The sequence below is a fragment of the Podarcis erhardii genome (assembly GCF_964252035.2).
Source record: "Podarcis erhardii genome assembly, chromosome: 9".
NCBI classification, from domain to species: Eukaryota; Metazoa; Chordata; class Lepidosauria; order Squamata; family Lacertidae; genus Podarcis; species Podarcis erhardii.
The window spans coordinates 30,008,827-30,027,666 of record NC_138512.1 but is presented as its reverse complement, the minus strand read 5'-3'; the positions used below and the strand labels follow the sequence as shown (position 1 = coordinate 30,027,666).

Here is an 18,840-nt window from a genome sequence, read left to right as displayed (position 1 = left end):
TCAGAATCTTTAAATTTAAATTGTATATATGTCTGTGAGCAAGATGTAAATTTAAAGCATTTTACACAATAATAATCTGATTTACATTAGGTTTGACTTGGTGGCAAATGGAGGCGCATCTTTAACCCTAGTGTTCGAACGGTCACCATTCCTTACTCAATACCATACAGTTTGGATTCCATGGAACGTCTTCTATGTCATGGACACCCTGGTCATGAAGAAGGAGGAGAATGACATTCCCAGCTGCGATCTGAGTGGATTTGTGAGACCAAATCCTGTCATTGTATCATCACCTCTTTCTACCTTGTTCAGGATTTCCCCTGAGGACAGTCCTATTATTCCTGAGACGCAGGTACAATACATCTTAAGTCCAAATATATTTGTGAGAATCAGGACCCTTTCTAAGTAAGGGGGGCTGGGGGCAAGGTTCCTTCTAGGGGCCCCACATTCAGTGCCTTGTCAACTCCACTGCTGCCACCCTGATTCCTACCTTTTCCTGGTTGCTTTGTCTCCCCCCCTCCCCCCCTTAACATGTGTTAATGGCAATAGTTAATCTGTCCCTTGTGGTGATGACTGCCTCCACAGTGTTTGCCATGGAAGCTAAATGTGGCATCTGAATGCAAGTTAAAATTTAAGGAAATGTGTTACTGCTTAGGATATATGGGCTGCAATGAAATAGACATTGGGAAGGATCTAGGAATTACAAGGTTATCAGCATATTGAAATACATGGTGTGACCTATAGCATGTTTCAAAATGAAGAGTTGTTTTTATTTTGAAATTAAGGACTCTTATGTAATATTATTTAGGCAACTCAAAACATTCTGCTATAAAACTTGTGTTTTAGACTCATAATGCCCTACTCCATTAGCATTGCAAGGTGGAAGGGGATGAAACATAATCATTCGTTGATGTGGACTGGAAGCCTAAAGGAAAACACAGAATAATTAAGCAGGAGCCAGTTTTATCTGTCACTGTTATGCCTCTGCCTTTGGTTACTGCAGATGAGATCAAAAGTTAGTTTCAAAATACTACCCGTGGCAACATAGCTTTGATTTTTGGCAGTAGCTGATGAAATGTCTAAACTCAAGTCTATAAACAATTAAAATTAATAATTTACAAGCCTCTCGGTAAAGTGCTTTGAAAGAAAGGATTATTTTAAGAAAAAAGTAAACTTTTACACCTTGATTTTATTTAAACTGTACTAATATGAATAGCTTTTTTATGATGTGTGGGCACATTAGCGCTGTTGCTAATACATATCTGATATGTATTTTTGCAGGAAAACATAAATTAGAGGGGTGCTTTCTCCAAACTCTGTGCACTCACAGGATTCTTACCTTCTGTTGTAGAAGTGACGCATACTTATAATTCCCAAGGGCTGAATGTTAAGCTCAGATGCACAATACATAATATTGAATATCCTCATCTCTCACAAAAACCATTAGTCACAATAAATCAATACAGTTCCAGGCTTTCTTGGAAGTGAACAGTGTAATTTTTCAAATAAATTATCAAGCAAGACATATAAAGTATGCGTAAGTGATAACTTGAAAAACAAAACAAATAAGTTTATTTCCATTTGGTTTTCCTTCACTAGAATCAGCCACAGTACTAAAATGAGTTGGCAACATTCTGCATCATTTTCATAGCATACCAGTGTGCTACTCTAGTTATGGAGTCAAAGCTTTATTAACACTTTGCTGTTTGCCAGGACAGTCTGGTGGCAGAAAAGAACAGCAATCACAGATAACATTAAGCCAAGGTGTATGATTTGTTCAAATCATAATGTAGACAATCCTTGACTTAGTTTGATATCTTAATCAACATTCATGATTTGTTTCTGTCCAAACAAATTGCCACGTGAAGCCAAAGTTTGCTGTTGGCTTCCTGAACATGGTTGTTTGGGAGAAACAAACCATAGGCACTGGTTCAGATCACACTAAAATTAAAGTTTGTTGTTCATTGCTCCAGAATGCAGCCTGGGTTCATTTTCTTGAACAGTATGCAATGGAGCCTGGACAATTGCCCCATCCAAGATCAGGTGACAGCACTTGCCACCCACACCCCATGCCATGCTATTGAAAGGGGTCCCTCCCACTCCCCAGAGAGGGTTTTTTCCCAGGGGGAGGAGGGGGTAGAGCTTCCTTCCACTTGCAGTTTTCAAGATACCTAACCCACAATTGCAGGATTCTGTTTGGGAGAAGGGAGGCTCTTGCCTGGTAAACGTGGGTATTCAACTCAATTTTGCTCAGTTTTAAATGAATGAATGTAGCTTAGTTAGCACCATTAATTTCACTGGGTCTACTTTGAGTAAAACTTGCACTGAATACTTCCTATGCTGTTAACCAGTGAGGCAGGACTTCTTCATGATTCCTGCCACCGTGCCCCCCTCATGAGAGCTTATGGAGCCACATGAAGTGTGGTGTGCCCTGAGATCTTGCAAAGGGAGATGCTTCTCTCCAAACTTGGGCCATGGCAGCTGTTGCGTTGCCCTGCAAATAGCCTGGATGGCATCACCATGCACTTGCAGAACCAATTAGTCCGCAGCACCTCCTAAACTGGAATGATGCTGAGCAGTGCAGATCTTTCCTTGATGGCTCCTACTGGAAGCTCGGGTTAGGCTAACTTTGAGGCAGCTTTTTGAGTTGGTGGCCAGCATCCTGAGAATTGAGCTTTATGTGTTTCAGAGGCACCATATTTTAGTGATATGAGATTTATCGTTGTCTTTTTAGAAATCTTCTCATCTTAATGGAGCTGTTTGGTGGCTTTACAGCTAAAGCTTTAGTGGTGTGGTTAAGAAAAAAATCTAGTTGGAAGTCTTGAATGAAATAAAGATGATTGACTGCCTTAATCCATGGAAGACAGAAACCCATCTTGTCTAACTATCACCCACACACTTTTCTAGGCAAGAAAGGCTCTAAAAAGAAGATTGAATCATTGTGCTCTCCTGATATGAGAAAGGGTTGAATATTGATCAGAATGCATGAGGAAGCTTTCCCTAAGGCAGCCATCTAGCTTGAGAAAGAAAGGAAAGAAAATTTCTGTTTTAAACATCTTCCTTGAAAAATTGCTGTAGTGGTTCTAGGGATTGCTCGTGCGTAAACCGGTGCCACATCTGGATGGGTTGCCTGAGTGAACCTTTTCTGTCCGGACAGCCACTCACCCGTGGCTGTCTCAATCGCTGGCAGAATCCGTCAGTGGGCGTTTCTTAAACTTCTTCCAGCAAAGAAGCTCTTTGACGCCTAGTCTCTGCCTACTCTCCCTGCGCGGAAGCCTTCTGCGCAAGGAGGGTGTGGGCAGCGGAGGACCCTTACTCTCCCTGCTGGTCCCCGGCGAGGAGTCATGGGACCGCCTCGCCAATTCCCCCATCTGCCCCCCTTCTCCACTGGTGCTATGCTGATTCCCTTCCCCAGAAGATGGGCTGCCTCTTCCCATCCCGGGACGCTCTCTGGAATCCCTCTGGAGCCCGCTCTCTCCCTCCGGCCCTGATGGCAGTTCCCTGACAATTGCCAATGTAAATATTCTGAAGGCAATATTTTGAAATGCCATACAACAAAACCATTTTAGTAATTAGAACTAAATTGTGAAATATAGTAATTAGAAGCAGGAAAATCAGAGAGGGTTATGAGAAGAGCAGCTCATCTCTGCAAAAGAAGTAAGGTGCCACTCCACTTTCCGAGGGGTACGTCTCCATGCGCATCCTCTTGCTGTACCATCCTAGGCTGAGAGGCCCCAGACTACACAGATGATGTCAGAAGGGCCAAACACACCAGTGGTTCATCAGACTGCAGAAGCAGCTGCTGTGAAGGCTGAGTGCCATTACTCTCTCACCTAAAAGGGCTACTCTTCCCAGGGGTTTTGCAGGATACACGGTCATCCTGCTCACCAGAGCCTCAACCCAGGTAGAAAGAGACTCATGCAGCTCTCAGCCTGCATGTCCAAAGGTGTCTGACCTTCCCCCATCTCCTTTCCCAGCCTGCTTCTTGAGGGCTTCAACATTGGCAATAAATGCCCTCACATCCATTTCCTCTTCACCCACATCAGCAGCCAGTTGATGAGGGATATATTTCAGGGAGGTTTTGTGTGACTTTTTAAAGGAACCATGGCAAGACAGGAAATAAGTTTGATTGGACCGTAAGAGGCAAATTTCCCAGATAGAAAGGTTCCAAAATAAAAAGGACTTCAAAGCAGAAGGGTATGTGTGCATGCCTGTCCTGTGATGGCTGCAGTGCTTCAATCCTGCTGGATTTACCAACCAGAATTTCAGATCCGGATGAAATCTTGGTTTAAATTTCTGGTTTAAACACACACAGATCACAGCACCAAGCCGGCTCATGAAGAAGAGGAGGTTAAGGGGTGATATGATAGCCATGTTCAAATATATAAAAGGATGTCACATAGAGGAGGGAGTAAGTTTGTTTTCTGCTGCTCCAGAGAAGCGGACACGGAGCAATGGTTCCAAACTACAAGAAAAAAGATTCCACCTAAACATTAGGAAGAACTTCCTGACAGTAAGAGCTGTTCGACAGTGGAATTTGCTGCCAAGGAGTGTGGTGGAGTCTCCTTCTTTGGAGGTCTTTAAGCAGAGGCTTGACAACCATATGTCAGGAGTGCTCTGATGGTGTTTCCTGCTTGACAGGGGGTTGGACTCGATGGCCCTTGTGGTCTCTTCCAACTCTATAATTCTATGATTCTATTCTATGATTCTAGGAGGGGAGGCATACAGACCATTCCTTCCTAAACCATTGTCTTTTACAGCACTCAGATCACAGTATTTTGTACACATGTATATATGTAACAGTTATTTTATAGGTAGTACATCCATTGATGCAGCAATTGCTGTAGGAAATAAGGTTGTAAAAACTTTTGCATATATTTATCCTAAAAAAAAATCACATCATGCTTCAGAAGTTTAGGTAGTCAGCCCAATGATTGTTTAAACAATTGTATCTTTCTACAGAAAATGTCAAAACAAAACAAATTCCTTCCAGTAGCACCTTAAAGACCAACTAAGTCAGTTCTTGGTATGAGCTTTCGTGTGCATGCACACGAAAGCTCATACCAAGAACTGACTTAGTTGGTCTTTAAGGTGCTACTGGAAGGAATTTGTTTTGTTTTGACTATGGCAGAACCAACACGGCTACCTATCTGTTACAGAAAATGTATTTCTGATAGTTTCTAATCAATCACATGCAGTAAAATTCTTGCTAGTTGAGATTAATTTGTCAATTTCCTCTTTTTATGTTTTAGGTACTACATGAGGAGACCACAGTCCCAGGAACTGATTTGAAATTGTCTTATTTAAGCTCCAGAGCTGCAGGGTATAAATCCGTTCTTAAGATCACCATGACGCAGTCAGTGATACCATTTAACTTAATGAAGGTTCATCTCATGGTGGCAGTGGTGGGAAGACTTTTCCAAAAATGGTTCCCTGCATCCCCAAATTTGGCTTACACATTCATATGGGATAAAACTGACGCATATAACCAAAAGGTCTATGGTTTATCTGAAGCTGTTGGTAGGTCTTATTTGTGTTGTTATGGGTTTTGTTTGCATGTTTGCATTATCTAGAAAACATAGAATAATATTTAATAATGTAGATATATGAGAAGTTCAGTATGCTGTGTAGAATGAATGTAAACTTTTAATTGTTAACAATTACTGTTACAACAGCTTACTTTTAACAGTAAATTGTTGTAAGCTGACTTGAGGGCTCTTCTTAGAGTTGAAATGTGGTATAGACATATTTTTACATTTATATAAAAAGAATGGAACTTTAAAATCACAAAGGAATTACACTTCGTTTGTAATTATCACATCTAACTAAACTAGTACCTGGAAGTAACAAATTGTGAGGACTGTGTTGATCAGGTCTGAGACAGACTAAGATGGGGAAAATAGTTGCACCATCATTTTCACAGACAAAGTCTTGGACTGCCTGTGGTGCTTTCAAAAAACAAAATGATTTTAATTGCCTTAAATTGCTATTAAACATCTGATGTTTTTCAACAACTCAAGGCTTTAAATTATTTCAAGGGAGCATCAATATATCATGTGTATATAGAGCTTCAAGCTTTAATCAGTCAGTACAATTAACTGACTGAAACTTCAGTCACAGATTAAAATTTGCTCCCTGAATAATTGCTAGGGTTGACACAGTGCACGGGACTCCTGAACTAATTCTAGCCAAGCAGGCTATACAGGTGTGTCACCTCTATCCCTGCAAAAGATTTGTTGAAAATTATAAATATATATTTCCTAGATTGTATCTAACACTAACCCAGAGGAAAAACTGATATTCTAAGTGTGTTATGTTAACATGCCAAGAAACCTCCCTGTAATTGGAAACCCTGTTCAGTGAAAGTACTTAGAACCTGTCTTCAGGTATCTAGAGAGGAAGGGTAGTTTAAAAATAATAATAATAATAATAAATATTTTTATTTTTAATTCCAGTATCTGTAGGTTATGAATATGAATCTTGTTTGGATCTAACACTGTGGGAAAAACGGACAGCTATTTTACAAGGCTATGAATTGGATGCTTCCAACATGGGGGGCTGGACCCTAGATAAGCACCACGTCCTGGATGTTCAGAATGGTAAGTCTCAATTTTATTTTAATATTCTTTTTTTCTGGACTCATACTGACTATGTAATTAATTCATTGTCTGTCACACAAAAGTTATGAGTACTACACATTCATGACTATCCTTGAATTATTCTTTAATTTGAATTAATGTTGAATTTATAAGCATAACTTCATTCCATGCCAACACCAGGAAATGTTTTCTTCTTCATACTACGTAAAAACATTATGCTGTGCCTAGTCTCCCCCCACAGTTTCCATGGAACTGTGTCAAGTACAGCTAGCATTATTGCTGCTCTTTTGCCTCACTAGCATGATTACTCCTGTATTTCTATGCAAATAAATAAGTGTTTCCTAAGCCTCTCAGTGTCAATTCGAATATTTGGTGGGGAAATGTATTTTATACAAATATGTTATGGGGGGGAGAGGTTTTTAGTCCACAACAGAATTGGCATTGGTATGCAGGAAATATGCACCATTCCTACTTGTCTCCAATACCAATTCCATTCAGAGCTAAAAAAAATCAGATATAGCGCTAGCACCTGTCATTAAGTTGCCCCCCCCCCAACTTCTGAATTCTGCTGTGTACCTGAGGCTCTCTTCCAAAAACTTCATCCATTTTCCTGCCATTTCCAGTGGTTCTTCCTTGCTTCATTAACTTTCCTTTACTCATTTTTACATATCTTTATTCTTTAATTCCAACTATTCTTTTATTCTTTTACTTCTTTTAAATCTCTGGTATTTACTGCATTCCCCCCCCCCCTTAAATCTCTGATAAAAATCCATGTTTCAAAAAAAGGAAAAGGAAAACCTGTGTTTCCTTCCCATAGTTCTCTGCTTGACCTGCTTTCTCCAACCTTTTTCTTCTTCTCTGTCATCACTAATGATGTTGTTGTTTAGCAGCTAAACTGTGATCCTAAGTACACTTACTCAGGCACAAGCTCCCTTTTCACTTGTGGCTTCCAAGTAAATATGTCAGATTTACTGGAGAGCTTTATTGTTTCAATTAAACAGTTTGCTTGATGCCCCACGAAGCTTCTTCATTCAAACAGTTTATGCTTAAATATATTGGGACTTCCATAGCAGTATGACTCCAGCTACAACTGCAATATAGCAACATGTATATTTTCTACCATATTATGAAACACATTACAAGTTGTATGGAGGAAATATTTCTCCTGTCATTGGAACACTGCCAGTTTTAGAGTGAAATGTGCCTGCCATTTAACTGCAGGCGGCAATGACACACAGGTGCTTAGTAAAGGTGACTAATGACACTCATGTTGACTGGAAGTTATGTTATGGAAGGAAAGAAATGATCTCAGATTTAAGATAGGCAAAGACCTATCTTAGAAAGGAGGAGGCCAGGATGCAGAATGCTATGGAAGCCAAAGGACACCGAAATGATGTCTAAGGACTAGTTAACAAGATCATGTTTCTTGGTATGTAATTCTAGCTATTATGGGATTAGTTACAGAGAGACTTCGTTTCATGTGAATATGGTACATTTCACTGGGAGGCAAGGGTTAATAAGTGTACTGCCATTGAATGCCAATTCAACTTATCATGGGAACTGGCACAAAGCAAGTAAGCACTGAGATAATTACGTGTACATTCATTTTCCTCATTTTGTTGTTCAGTAGTTTCTGATCATAAGGTGAGTCAGCTATGCTCCTAAATTTATGCTCAGGAGACTGTTTGACAAGTAATGACTTTTCAAAGTGATGCCTGTCTAATTGAATAAATGAAGTGGCTAGTTGTAATGACAGGGTGGATGAGCTGGGGAAATTTATTCACAAGGGAGCAAAGACAGTGACAGGTGTTTATACGGACACCCTGAATCACTGCAATAAATATTCTAATGTTCATCTTTCCCCCTGTGGTAATAGAAGAGAGATGCGAAAGGGCAATTTTTCAAAGTAATGACAGAATAAATCAGGTACCATAGTGCTGAGTGCTGACTTGTATGATACCTCTGATGAAAATTATAGAACTCAGCTATTTCAGCAAAATTATGGTTTCCTGATTGTCATAAATGATGTGATCATAGGAAGGGGATTTCAGATTCCATTAGTGCATTCTCGTTCCAACTTTTCTTGGGGAAATGTAATCCATGTGCTGTTATGATGCAGCCTCATTTACATGGCTTTTCTTTTATATTTCATGAGCCATTTTCATTTCCTCTTATTTCATAATGTTGTCCGTCCTCTGGTATACCTCTCTCGGATTGCATGGCATTAGAAAAGTAATTGGCACAGCCCAAGGAACATGTTCTGTTTATGGAAAATATTTACCCATTGAAATTCAACTTAAAAGTAACCTTAGGGTGGAGAAAGCTGCCATAGAACTTCCTAAATGTATTTTAACAGTTACTGTGGGACAAAAATAAATTCATTAGTACTGTTATCTTTGAAATATTGTACACTTGATCAATAAAGCAAGTATTACTATACTGTACAAAGTGACATGTGGTTTGCATGTATTATAACGCATTTAGATTTACTGTGGAATAAGTGTTACAGTAATAGCAGACAGTTCTCATAGCAGACCTTGACTGAGTCATTGATCAGGGTAATAATGAGGATAGTGGTAATGTTTTAACAAAATATAGTTGTAACTGTGAAAGCCTAATATTAGGCACATATATTGCTTCCCCACATTTCCTGTGAAGGCCATAAAAATGATGCTGGAGAAATATTTCTTCTTTTCCTAATGATTCTTGCCCAAACATTTTTGTTGTGTTTGACATATGAGTACAGAACTGCAGATACATTATAGAGCCGGGCTCTGCTAGCAAAGACAACTTATTCTTTTGCGTAAAATAAGACCATTTGACAATGGGAAACTGAGGCTGTCAGAAAACTTATTTACAATAATAGTTTACTGGTATAATGTTGTGGGTGTGTGATGCGTAACAGAACATATGTAAGCAATTTATTCTAACAGTACAGAATAAACGAACAGGAATGCATCATTCCAAACCAACATTCACCCAAATCCAACTGAGAAAAATGCACATGCAAATGGGTACTATGTATGTTTCCCAGAGTCAAAAAATCCAGTTTGGGAGATTGTCAAGTCAAGTGGTTTTGAATAGTATGAGTTGCCTGCTTGGGAGGAAGGAGAAGGAACATAGAACTGTATTTAGGTCAGAAAGCGATTTTTTATGGCAATCCAGTGGGGGGTTGCACAGGAACAGCTCAGCTCCTCAGCCATGAGAAGCGCATGCACAGCACCCACTTGTATATCATTGCTCCCTATTGGATTGCCCCAAGGTAACTGTTGCAAACACGAGTTCTGCCCATTTCTACTTTTCCAGATGTATCCGTTTTTTAAGCATTTGCCAACTTTTCATAGAAGTTTGTTATTAAAAACATCACTGTTATCTTATATACTTTTTTCTCTTGCTGTGGTTGCTCTGATTACCTTCTGAGATGATTGTAAATATGAATAGTGATATTGATCCCTTTTCACAAAGAGTTTCATTCAGTGGGTGGGATTGAAATGGATGGCCACATGTGCAACAGGCTTCTAAAGTGCCACTTCCAGATAGCAGCCTCCAGTTCTTATGGACGAGCTTCTCTTGAATTTCAGGAGAACCAGCGTGGTGGTCATTGTCCTCTCTCTTGATCTTGACACCTTTGAAATACAGTCCCAGTGTGGAATATTAAATGTATTTAGTATTTTCTGATCAAAATTTGTAAGTGACAAAAATACTCCACTGATGTAGGAAACCATATTTGTGTTTTCTCCAGGAATCCTCTACAAAGGCAATGGGGAAAATCAGTTCATCTCTCAGCAGCCACCAGTTGTCAGTAGTATAATGGGCAATGGTCGACGACGTAGCATTTCTTGCCCAAGTTGCAATGGTCAAGCAGATGGCAATAAGCTTTTGGCTCCCGTTGCCTTAGCTTGTGGTATTGATGGAAGCCTGTACGTAGGGGATTTTAACTATGTTCGACGGATATTCCCATCTGGAAATGTAACAAGTGTTCTTGAACTAAGGTATATCTTTACTCCTAAAACATTTGGTTTCGAGATTATGTGATGAATCAGTCATTTTATGATACCATGTTTCCATATACACCTGAACACTGTAATAAAAATGCAAATGCTTTAAAAATAATATTTTAAAATGAGGTTGAAGAAAGATGGGACATTTTCTCAAGCCATTTACTCATGGAGATAGCTGTCAAAATATCTCTGCTATTCAGATGATAAAAAATGACTAAATGGAATTACAATCAGCAACCTTATCAGCATCATTACCTATTTACTGTTCCCTCTTTTAACAACTTTTCATCTAACTTTTTTCTAATACTGTTTTTTTTACTCTTCCTTTTCTTGCCTTCCCACCAAGAAATAAAGATTTTAGACATAGGTAAGCATTTTAAGCACGTTCATACTTTTTGTTCAAAGTGTTCTTTCCTTTAAAAAAGAATGAACAAATAAATTCAATAGATTGAAGTGCTGTAAAAATTGTTACGATCATAAGGAAGGAGTGCTCTATAAAAGTGACTATTTTTGCCTTAAATCATAGAGAGGTGTAAGTTTGGAAGATTGCTACTATTCAACATAACCCAAATTCTTTCCCCGTTCTAGTTAAAATAGTTATATTTTATCATAAGGCATCCAGGAAAGTCATTTAAAGGATAGGGTATAAATGTCTGAAATGATGAAATAAATAAAAACGTTGCTTGCTCCCCATCACTTTTTGTTTTCCGTTTCCAGCCTGTCTGTAAGGTATTGCTCCTATTTTTCCTCCTTGCTGTGATTCTGTAATCCATTCCTCACTCATTCACCATCATCCTCTCCTTTTCATTGTTCTCTCCTTGCCCTGAATGCCACAGACAGAACTTTCATTTTGTCCTTGTATCACCTGAAATGCTGTGTGCTTCAGTGGAGTCAATTCAAACATTCAGCTGCTTTATAATAACCAGCGATACAGAAATCCAGTGATGGGCATGTTATGTGTGCAACATGCCTGCGCCACTTAGCAGTGGAGAACAAAATCAGCTATGTGGCTCAATGGCAGAACAATCCCTGGCATCTCCAGGTAGCGCTAAGGAAGACTCGTATCTCAGATTCCAGAGAGAGAGTCTCAGTCACTGCGGACAAATACATTAGCTGAGGTCTAACTCAGTATAGATAAATAGGTACCACTCTGGCGGGAAGGTAAACGGCGTTTCCGTGCGCTGCTCTGGTTCACCAGAAGCGGCTTAGTCATGCTGGCCACATGACCCGGAAGCTGTACGCCGGCACCCTCAGCCAATAAAGTGAGATGAGCGCCGCAACCCCAAAGTCAGCCACGACTGGACCTAATGATCAGGGGTCCCTTTACCTTTATCTTTAACTCAGTATAGGGATGCGGGTAGCACTGTGGGTTAAACCACAGAGCCTAGGCCTTGCCAATCAGAAGGTCCGCGGTTCGAATCCCTGCGATGGGGTGAGCTCCCGTTGCTTGGTCCCTGCTCCTGCCAACCTAGCAGTTTGAAAGCACGTCAAAGTGCAAGTAAATAAATAGATACCGCTCCGGCGGGAAGGTAAACGGCGTTTCCGTGCGCTGCTCTGGTTCGCCAGAAGCGGCTTAGTCATGCTGGCCACATGACTGGCTCCCTTGGCCAATAAAGCGAGATGAGCGCCGCAACCCCAGAGTCAGCCACGACTGGACCTAATGGTCAGGGGTCCCTTTACCTTTAACTCGGTATATGACATGGCAACATCCTATGTTCATAAGAGCGAACTGTAGATGATTCACGCTGAATTATGGCTAGGCATATCTTTAAAGAGGAGGGTGATAAAACAGCACGGACAGCGCTTTGCTTTCTGTTCTGTGATCACGGTGATTGGCACTAGCTAGAATGAAGTGGGCAGAGCTCAGTCTGAAATTATTTGCTAGATACATGCATTACATCACTGCTGTGTGCCACAGCTGCTAAATGTGTCATGCAAAATGCAGGGTGACATTAAGAAACCCTCCTTATTATCATGCATGCTTCATCTTTATTTTTGGTCTTTCTCCCCCTCTTACACAAATCCCCAGAGACCTACATTTTATTTTATTACGTCTGGTTTCTGTTGAAATTCACTCAGGCTTCTAGTTATACTGCCTCATGTGGGTTTTCTTCCTTAACTGTGAAAGGTTTTTTTTTATATTTCAGAATTAATGTTTCACATATGTTGCTTTGTGTAGTGTCGGCAAGTAGCATTTTCTCCATGACTAAATATAATATGCACCCTTATTTTAAATTATAAGCATAGCTGTCAGCTGTTCTCATATCATTCTGAAGGTTCATTGTTGCTTTAAAAAAACAACAACCAGTGCCCTCTGTCCATTGAAACCAGCTGATGCTTTAACAGTCATTAGATAGAATACTTTGTAAATTCACATTTTAATATTATACCAAATGCAAAATATGACATGCATTCAAAAGTTGTTACACGTGGCTCCCTGCATTCATCTGTTGCTAAGCATATTGGGGAATTAAGAACATATGTTAAGTAATACCCATTTTCTGTGATTTAACTATATTATACAGCACACGTACTCTCAAATACTACTTTTTATTTATTACTGGAATAGGGAAAGTGAATGTGTGATCCATATATCATTCTTCTGGAGTAATCCAGTTGTCTTTAGTGGGGAAACTCTTTAGCCTTTGGAGAACTACAGGCAAAAATAGTTGCATGTTCAGTGTTATATGAGTTGCACTTCCTGGATAGACTAGTGTGGTTCTGCTGCAAAAGGACATTTCTAGAGGGAAGCAGGCAATTGTGTATTAATGTTGAGTTCAAGTTCTTTGAGATTAGTGTACTACTACAGAGATTCCCTAGAGAAATACAAAGATGTATAAAGAGCTGCAGAGGCAACTGCAGTAGCAGAGACTGGATATTTTTCTGTCTATGAAGGATTTTTACTACACCAAGTATGCCTTGTAATGCCTACATTAGGGTAAAGATTTTGTTTCAATAGAAAGAAGGGAAATATCCCATGTTAGTGAAAAACAGCCATTTTACAGCCAGCCAAGATTATTATTGTCGATCTCTAGAGCGCAGAGTCTTTGAAGTCTCCTGAGTTGAGGTTATTTTCAGTGCCGTGGATTCTCATGGAGCATGCTAATGATTATTCTTCAGAGATTCATCTGCCTTGTGCGGGGCAGGCACAGCTAGTGTCATTTTTAGAATTGTACTAAAATGATTTCTCTACTCATGTTAGAAATGTTGTACTTGTCAGGAGCCTCCACTAGAATTATCCACACATTTTCATTGATTTAATAATCCTAATGGCAAAGAAATCAGATGACTTGTTCATTCAGCATTCATCCTCATATGCTGGCATAAAGCTTACGCAGTGGTTAGACTATGTCCCGTCTTTATTGAGCATTTGTTCTGAATTGTTTACAGGGCAGTTATATAACCATGAACATTGATCATTTGACATCTTTCCCCAACCAAGGCTGAGGTAGTAAACCAATTCCTGAGATGTACCTTTTCATGATGCACATGGGGCTCCAGATTATTGAATGCTCTGCTGTACAGAAATTTCTCCCACGTAGAAACATAACATGTTAGGGAGACAGGTTCTAGTTTAGTTTTGTCCCTGACATCGTGTTTTCTTTGTGCTGTTTTTTGGGGGCAGGGGAGCAGGATACGGCATTCATTCATGTAGGTCTCTACCTAAAGCTGTACAGACCATTTCTACCATTTAAGTTAAAACTTCTCCATCTATAAAATTCCAAAGATAACTTTCTTTACATTAATATGCTATTTGGGGCCATTCTCTTTCACTATGCAAATAATAAATGTGTGTGTGTGTGTGTTGTGTGTTCACTTTCTCCTTTTATTAATGATGGAGTACATTGGTTAAAAATCCAACCAACCACAATTATGTGTTCTAAGCTTTAATTTTAAACTGTTCATCATTCTACAACCAAACTAATTGCCCTGAAACTTATCCAAAGTTGGATTTTATATAAAGATTTTTTTATGCTGATAATTAAAGCACTATCCATACACCTGGTGCTTTTCAAAAAAAGAATTGTATATAACAAATAAGCACATTAATGAACAAAAAGATTAAAAGTACATATATAAAAAGGCACATCTATCTTTTAAATCTATTATTACCATCATAGTTTAGGTTCAGGGTTGCACAGAAACCTTTTTTAAGTTACGTGGCTAGTTCTCAGAAATAGAGAAAAGCTAAATCTAGTTAATAGAGCACTCAGAAGTTTAAAAAAGGCAAATAAAAACCCTTTTTCTGCTCAATTGACTACATCCTAGTTGTGAAGCCCTCCAGCACCCCCTAGACTCTGTATCCAGTGCATTGGAACCAGTCGCACTGCCCTAAATTTGCCTCTGCTTTGGACCAGGTTACCTGACAATCAACTCCACCACTTGCTTGGGTCCTAAAGTCATCTACACAGAGGTGCTTCTTAAAGTGCCCATGCCAAACATGATGAGGTAGAGATAGGACTTTTTTGTGGTGGCTCCCTAGTAATTGAATAACCTACCTACAGGGGCTCACCAGTTTAGTGCCAGGTGTAGACCTTTATGTTTTCCTGGGCATTTCAGTCTTTAAAAACATTTAGTGGTTTTAGCTCTTTCACAGTATTGTTATACCATGTTGCTGATTTTATTTTGTGCCTATTCTGCTGCTGTTTTATTTTGTTTCGGATGTTACATTGCTTTAGTTGTATACTTCAGAAATGTCTGTGCTCCAAGATGTAATTTGTTCACAACTTGTTTATGTTGGCCTCGGTTGCCTTTTGCAAACAGAAGTACATTAGCACTGTGTTATATTTATGAAATACGAGGCACTATGTTTTGTGAACAGATGCTCAGATATCACCAAGATTGGTAGATACATTTTAGCACTGCATTTGCAAACACATTAGAGATGCAACTGACTGCCGTGGCGCTTGGGCTCTGTGTGTTAGCAGGCACTAGCACTGCCATCTATATATTCATTCCAGTTCTGAGCACCATAACTCAGATCCACTGTCATAGATGCAACTAATTAAGCTTCTGGATTGTATCTTTGAGCAACAAATGTATTCTCTAGAGCTACTCATTCCATAGGAGAGAAATGTTTCAGTTGTATAAGGTTTATGGTGTCATGTGCTCTATGTTTTTTGAAAACTGGCTTTATTTCATAGAAGGATGGTCCAACATACTCGGTAGTTTTAAGTGAAAGTTTGCAATGATTTAAGATGACTTAAGACAAGAAACTGAACTACTTCTAAAATATGCCATCTGACCTATTAAATCACATCCAGTAATTACATGCCTTCCACTCAGTAGCATGAACAGTCTCTTCTGTTTATGAATATTATGCATCATGTACTCAAGTGGCCTAGATTACTTGAAATAATATAATTAGTGACATAGGTGCAATTTGAAAAACACAGGCTGTAGGGTGATCTAATCCAGTGCTGTTGGTTTGAAGGTAATACTCAAAAGGACGTTTGCACATTAATATAATTCAAAGGAACCAAAAAGGTGTTTATTCCATTACCTTTCCACAAGGTGGAAGAATCCATACATCAACACTCTTTTAAAAATATGTATTTATTTGACTGTTTCTCAGTTGCAAAACAGTAATACACTAACCAACTTTTAACGAACCAACATTACATTAAACACTTAATTCAAACAAAACCACTGATTTTCGCTTACACATTCTCTTTTAAGAGTCAGCAGAGTTCACACATAACATACAATGTGTTTAAAACAACAGCAGCACATCAACACTTTTTGTTTCCCCTCCCACCCTTGAAAATACTTTGCAGAAAGTAAGAAGCAAGCATACCATGTTTTCATTGGGCCTTTTTGATACCATTATGACTAGGGGTGAAGTGAGATTGACACTGCAGTGCAATAAAAATGGTTTGAACACAGATTTGCTGCATTCAGAGCTGTTGGTCCCCAAGACTAAGAATGTGTGTTAAGATCACTTCCACCACACTCAGCTATGGCTGCCTGTCTTCACTCTAATTTTTGAATGGCGACAGGGTTTGCTTGCTTCAATTATTTGCTTTCTAAGTCCAATTGATTGACTGTCTTTTGAAATGTAACAGTGAATATTGCTTACTGTGCTAAAACCTGTTGTTTCCCTTTCTGCAGCAGTAACCCGGCTCATAGATACTACCTTGCAACTGACCCAGTCACAGGAGAATTGTATGTTTCTGACACCAACACACGAAGGATTTACCGTCCAAAGTCACTCACTGGGGCAAAGGACTTGACAAAAAATGCTGAAGTGGTAGCAGGAACTGGGGAGCAGTGCCTTCCATTTGACGAAGCCAGATGTGGTGATGGTGGCAAGGCTGTAGAAGCGACACTCATGAGCCCCAAAGGTGGAGGAAACTGTCAATTTATGAAGAGCAAAACACAGTTCAGTCAGCACACACAAGAGCATTTCATGCTATCTAGTTATTTATTCAGTGTTTCCAAAAGCTTGTTTTCAGTTTGTGAATGGCAAAGCTATCCAAAAGTATAACTACAAAAAGTGAGGTTTTTAGTTCCCCACCCCCACTGAACATTAGTGATTTATTATAATTCATTATAAATATTTTTTCACATTCCAGTTATGCCACAAAGACTTCATACCGAGCAAATTGCAAAGGGTCCAGTCCAGAAGCAATATTTTAAATGAGTCCATTAGGAGCAGTGCTTGTTGGATTTCACCCCCCACATGCAGAATGTTTTCCTTTCATACATGTTGTTCTAATGTACTAGCTATGTTTAATAAAGTACCATACATTAATATCTAAATTTTAACCAGTTAAACCTCATGAGGTGGCATGTGATGTTTAAAACCTGTCATTTTTGTTAATATTTTAAGACAAATTTTCTGGCTTTGTGGGAAAAGATGAACAAACAGAGCAGGAAAACAGGTTGAATAGTTTTGATCAAAAACAAGTAACAAGCTCTTGGTGTTGTGTTTTGTTTCTTTACCCAAGGAGTGGCAGTAGACAAAAATGGATTAATCTACTTTGTTGATGGGACTATGATCAGGAAAGTGGACCAGAATGGAATCATATCAACATTACTTGGCTCAAATGATCTGACTTCAGCTAGACCTTTAACATGTGATACCAGCATGCACATCAGTCAGGTATTTAAAAAAACAGATCTATTGGTTGTTTTAGGGGGACCATGATAGAAGTTTATAAAATCATGCATGGCATAGAAAAAGTAGATAGAGGAAAGTTGTTCTCCCTCTTTCATAATACTAGAACTCACGGATATCCAGTGAAGCTGAATGTTGGGAGATACGAGACAGATAAAAAGAAAGTACTTCTAAACGCAGCACATGGGTAAATTATGAAACTTCCTCCCACAGGAGGCGGTGACTGCAACCAACCAAGATTGCCTTAACAGAGGACTAAAATTCATAGAGGAGAGGGCTATTGATAGCTGTTTGTTAGCCATGATAGCTATGTCATGGCCATGATAGCTATGTCCATGGTTTGTTGGCCATGATAGCTATGTCCACGGTTGGAGGTAGCAATACTTCTTAATACAAGTTGCTGAACACAGGAGGGGAGAATGCTTGAAATCAGTACCATTGCAGACCCAGGGGCAGTGGAGCCAAGGCCGAGGGCATACACACAGTAAAAACACAAGGCAGCTGTATTGGGATTTAATCAGGCCACAACTTCTATTGATAGCAGATGTCAGCAGCTTCTGGAGTAGGCATTGGGTATGTATCCTGAAATCAACCAGTGTTACTGCTGTTTGATCAAGGTTAAGGGTCACCTTGCAACGTGCATCACATATAGGAGATTCCCATGATCACTGGTGAGGGAACACTATGGCCCATCAGCCCCCAAGATGGAAGTCTGGATGTGTAGCACCCCAGGCTCCTTTAAGGATATACTCCATGACAGCAGAGCAAGGAGGGCCATCCCCTGGCCTCCCAGACGGATCAAACCCAATGCATTGTCCACCAGGAAATTATGTTAGTTGCTCTGATGCAGGCAAATCCCTGCAGACAGGCCTAATTAGTCTGCAGGGAGAATTCCTCACTGGCCCCAGATATGGTGACCCATGTACTTCCATTGCAAGGTCCAGCAAGGCCATGCTTACTTTCCCTCAGGCAGCCCATTAAGCCACATTAATAAGGAACGGAGGGTGGAGAATCCAATGTTGACTGAGGCCTGAGCTCTGGCACGGCTGGTTTTTATGACCAGAAAGCTGACCAGGAGGAAGTACTCCCTCTGGTCCACTTGCTTGCAATTGGCTGCTGA

General features: G+C 39.7%; 1 protein-coding gene and 1 long non-coding RNA gene across 34 annotated transcripts in view; one reads left to right on the top strand and one right to left on the bottom strand.

The window, feature by feature from the left end:
- TENM3 (teneurin transmembrane protein 3) overlaps positions 1-18,840 on the top strand; it is a 1,299,256-nt gene that overhangs the window by 1,236,642 nt on the left and 43,774 nt on the right. For 26 of the 30 annotated variants that reach the window (XM_081875189.1, XM_081875187.1, XM_081875177.1 and 23 more), the window contains 7 exons: positions 91-352; positions 5,253-5,520; positions 6,456-6,599; positions 10,342-10,591; positions 10,947-10,967; positions 16,712-16,944; positions 17,551-17,705. In XM_081875189.1, the coding sequence (XP_081731315.1) occupies positions 91-352; positions 5,253-5,520; positions 6,456-6,599; positions 10,342-10,591; positions 10,947-10,967; positions 16,712-16,944; positions 17,551-17,705 (1,333 nt within the window). The remainder of the gene's footprint in view (positions 1-90; positions 353-5,252; positions 5,521-6,455; positions 6,600-10,341; positions 10,592-10,946; positions 10,968-16,711; positions 16,945-17,550; positions 17,706-18,840) is intronic. The other 4 variants (XM_081875169.1, XM_081875179.1, XM_081875171.1 and 1 more) reach the window with 1 other exon arrangement.
- LOC309349491 overlaps positions 16,819-18,840 on the bottom strand; it is a 75,928-nt gene continuing 73,906 nt past the window's right edge. For 3 of the 4 annotated variants that reach the window (XR_014159960.1, XR_014159961.1, XR_014159962.1), the window contains exon 4: positions 16,819-16,954. This is a non-coding gene — a long non-coding RNA (uncharacterized lncRNA). The remainder of the gene's footprint in view (positions 16,955-18,840) is intronic. The other variant, XR_014159963.1, reaches the window with a different exon arrangement.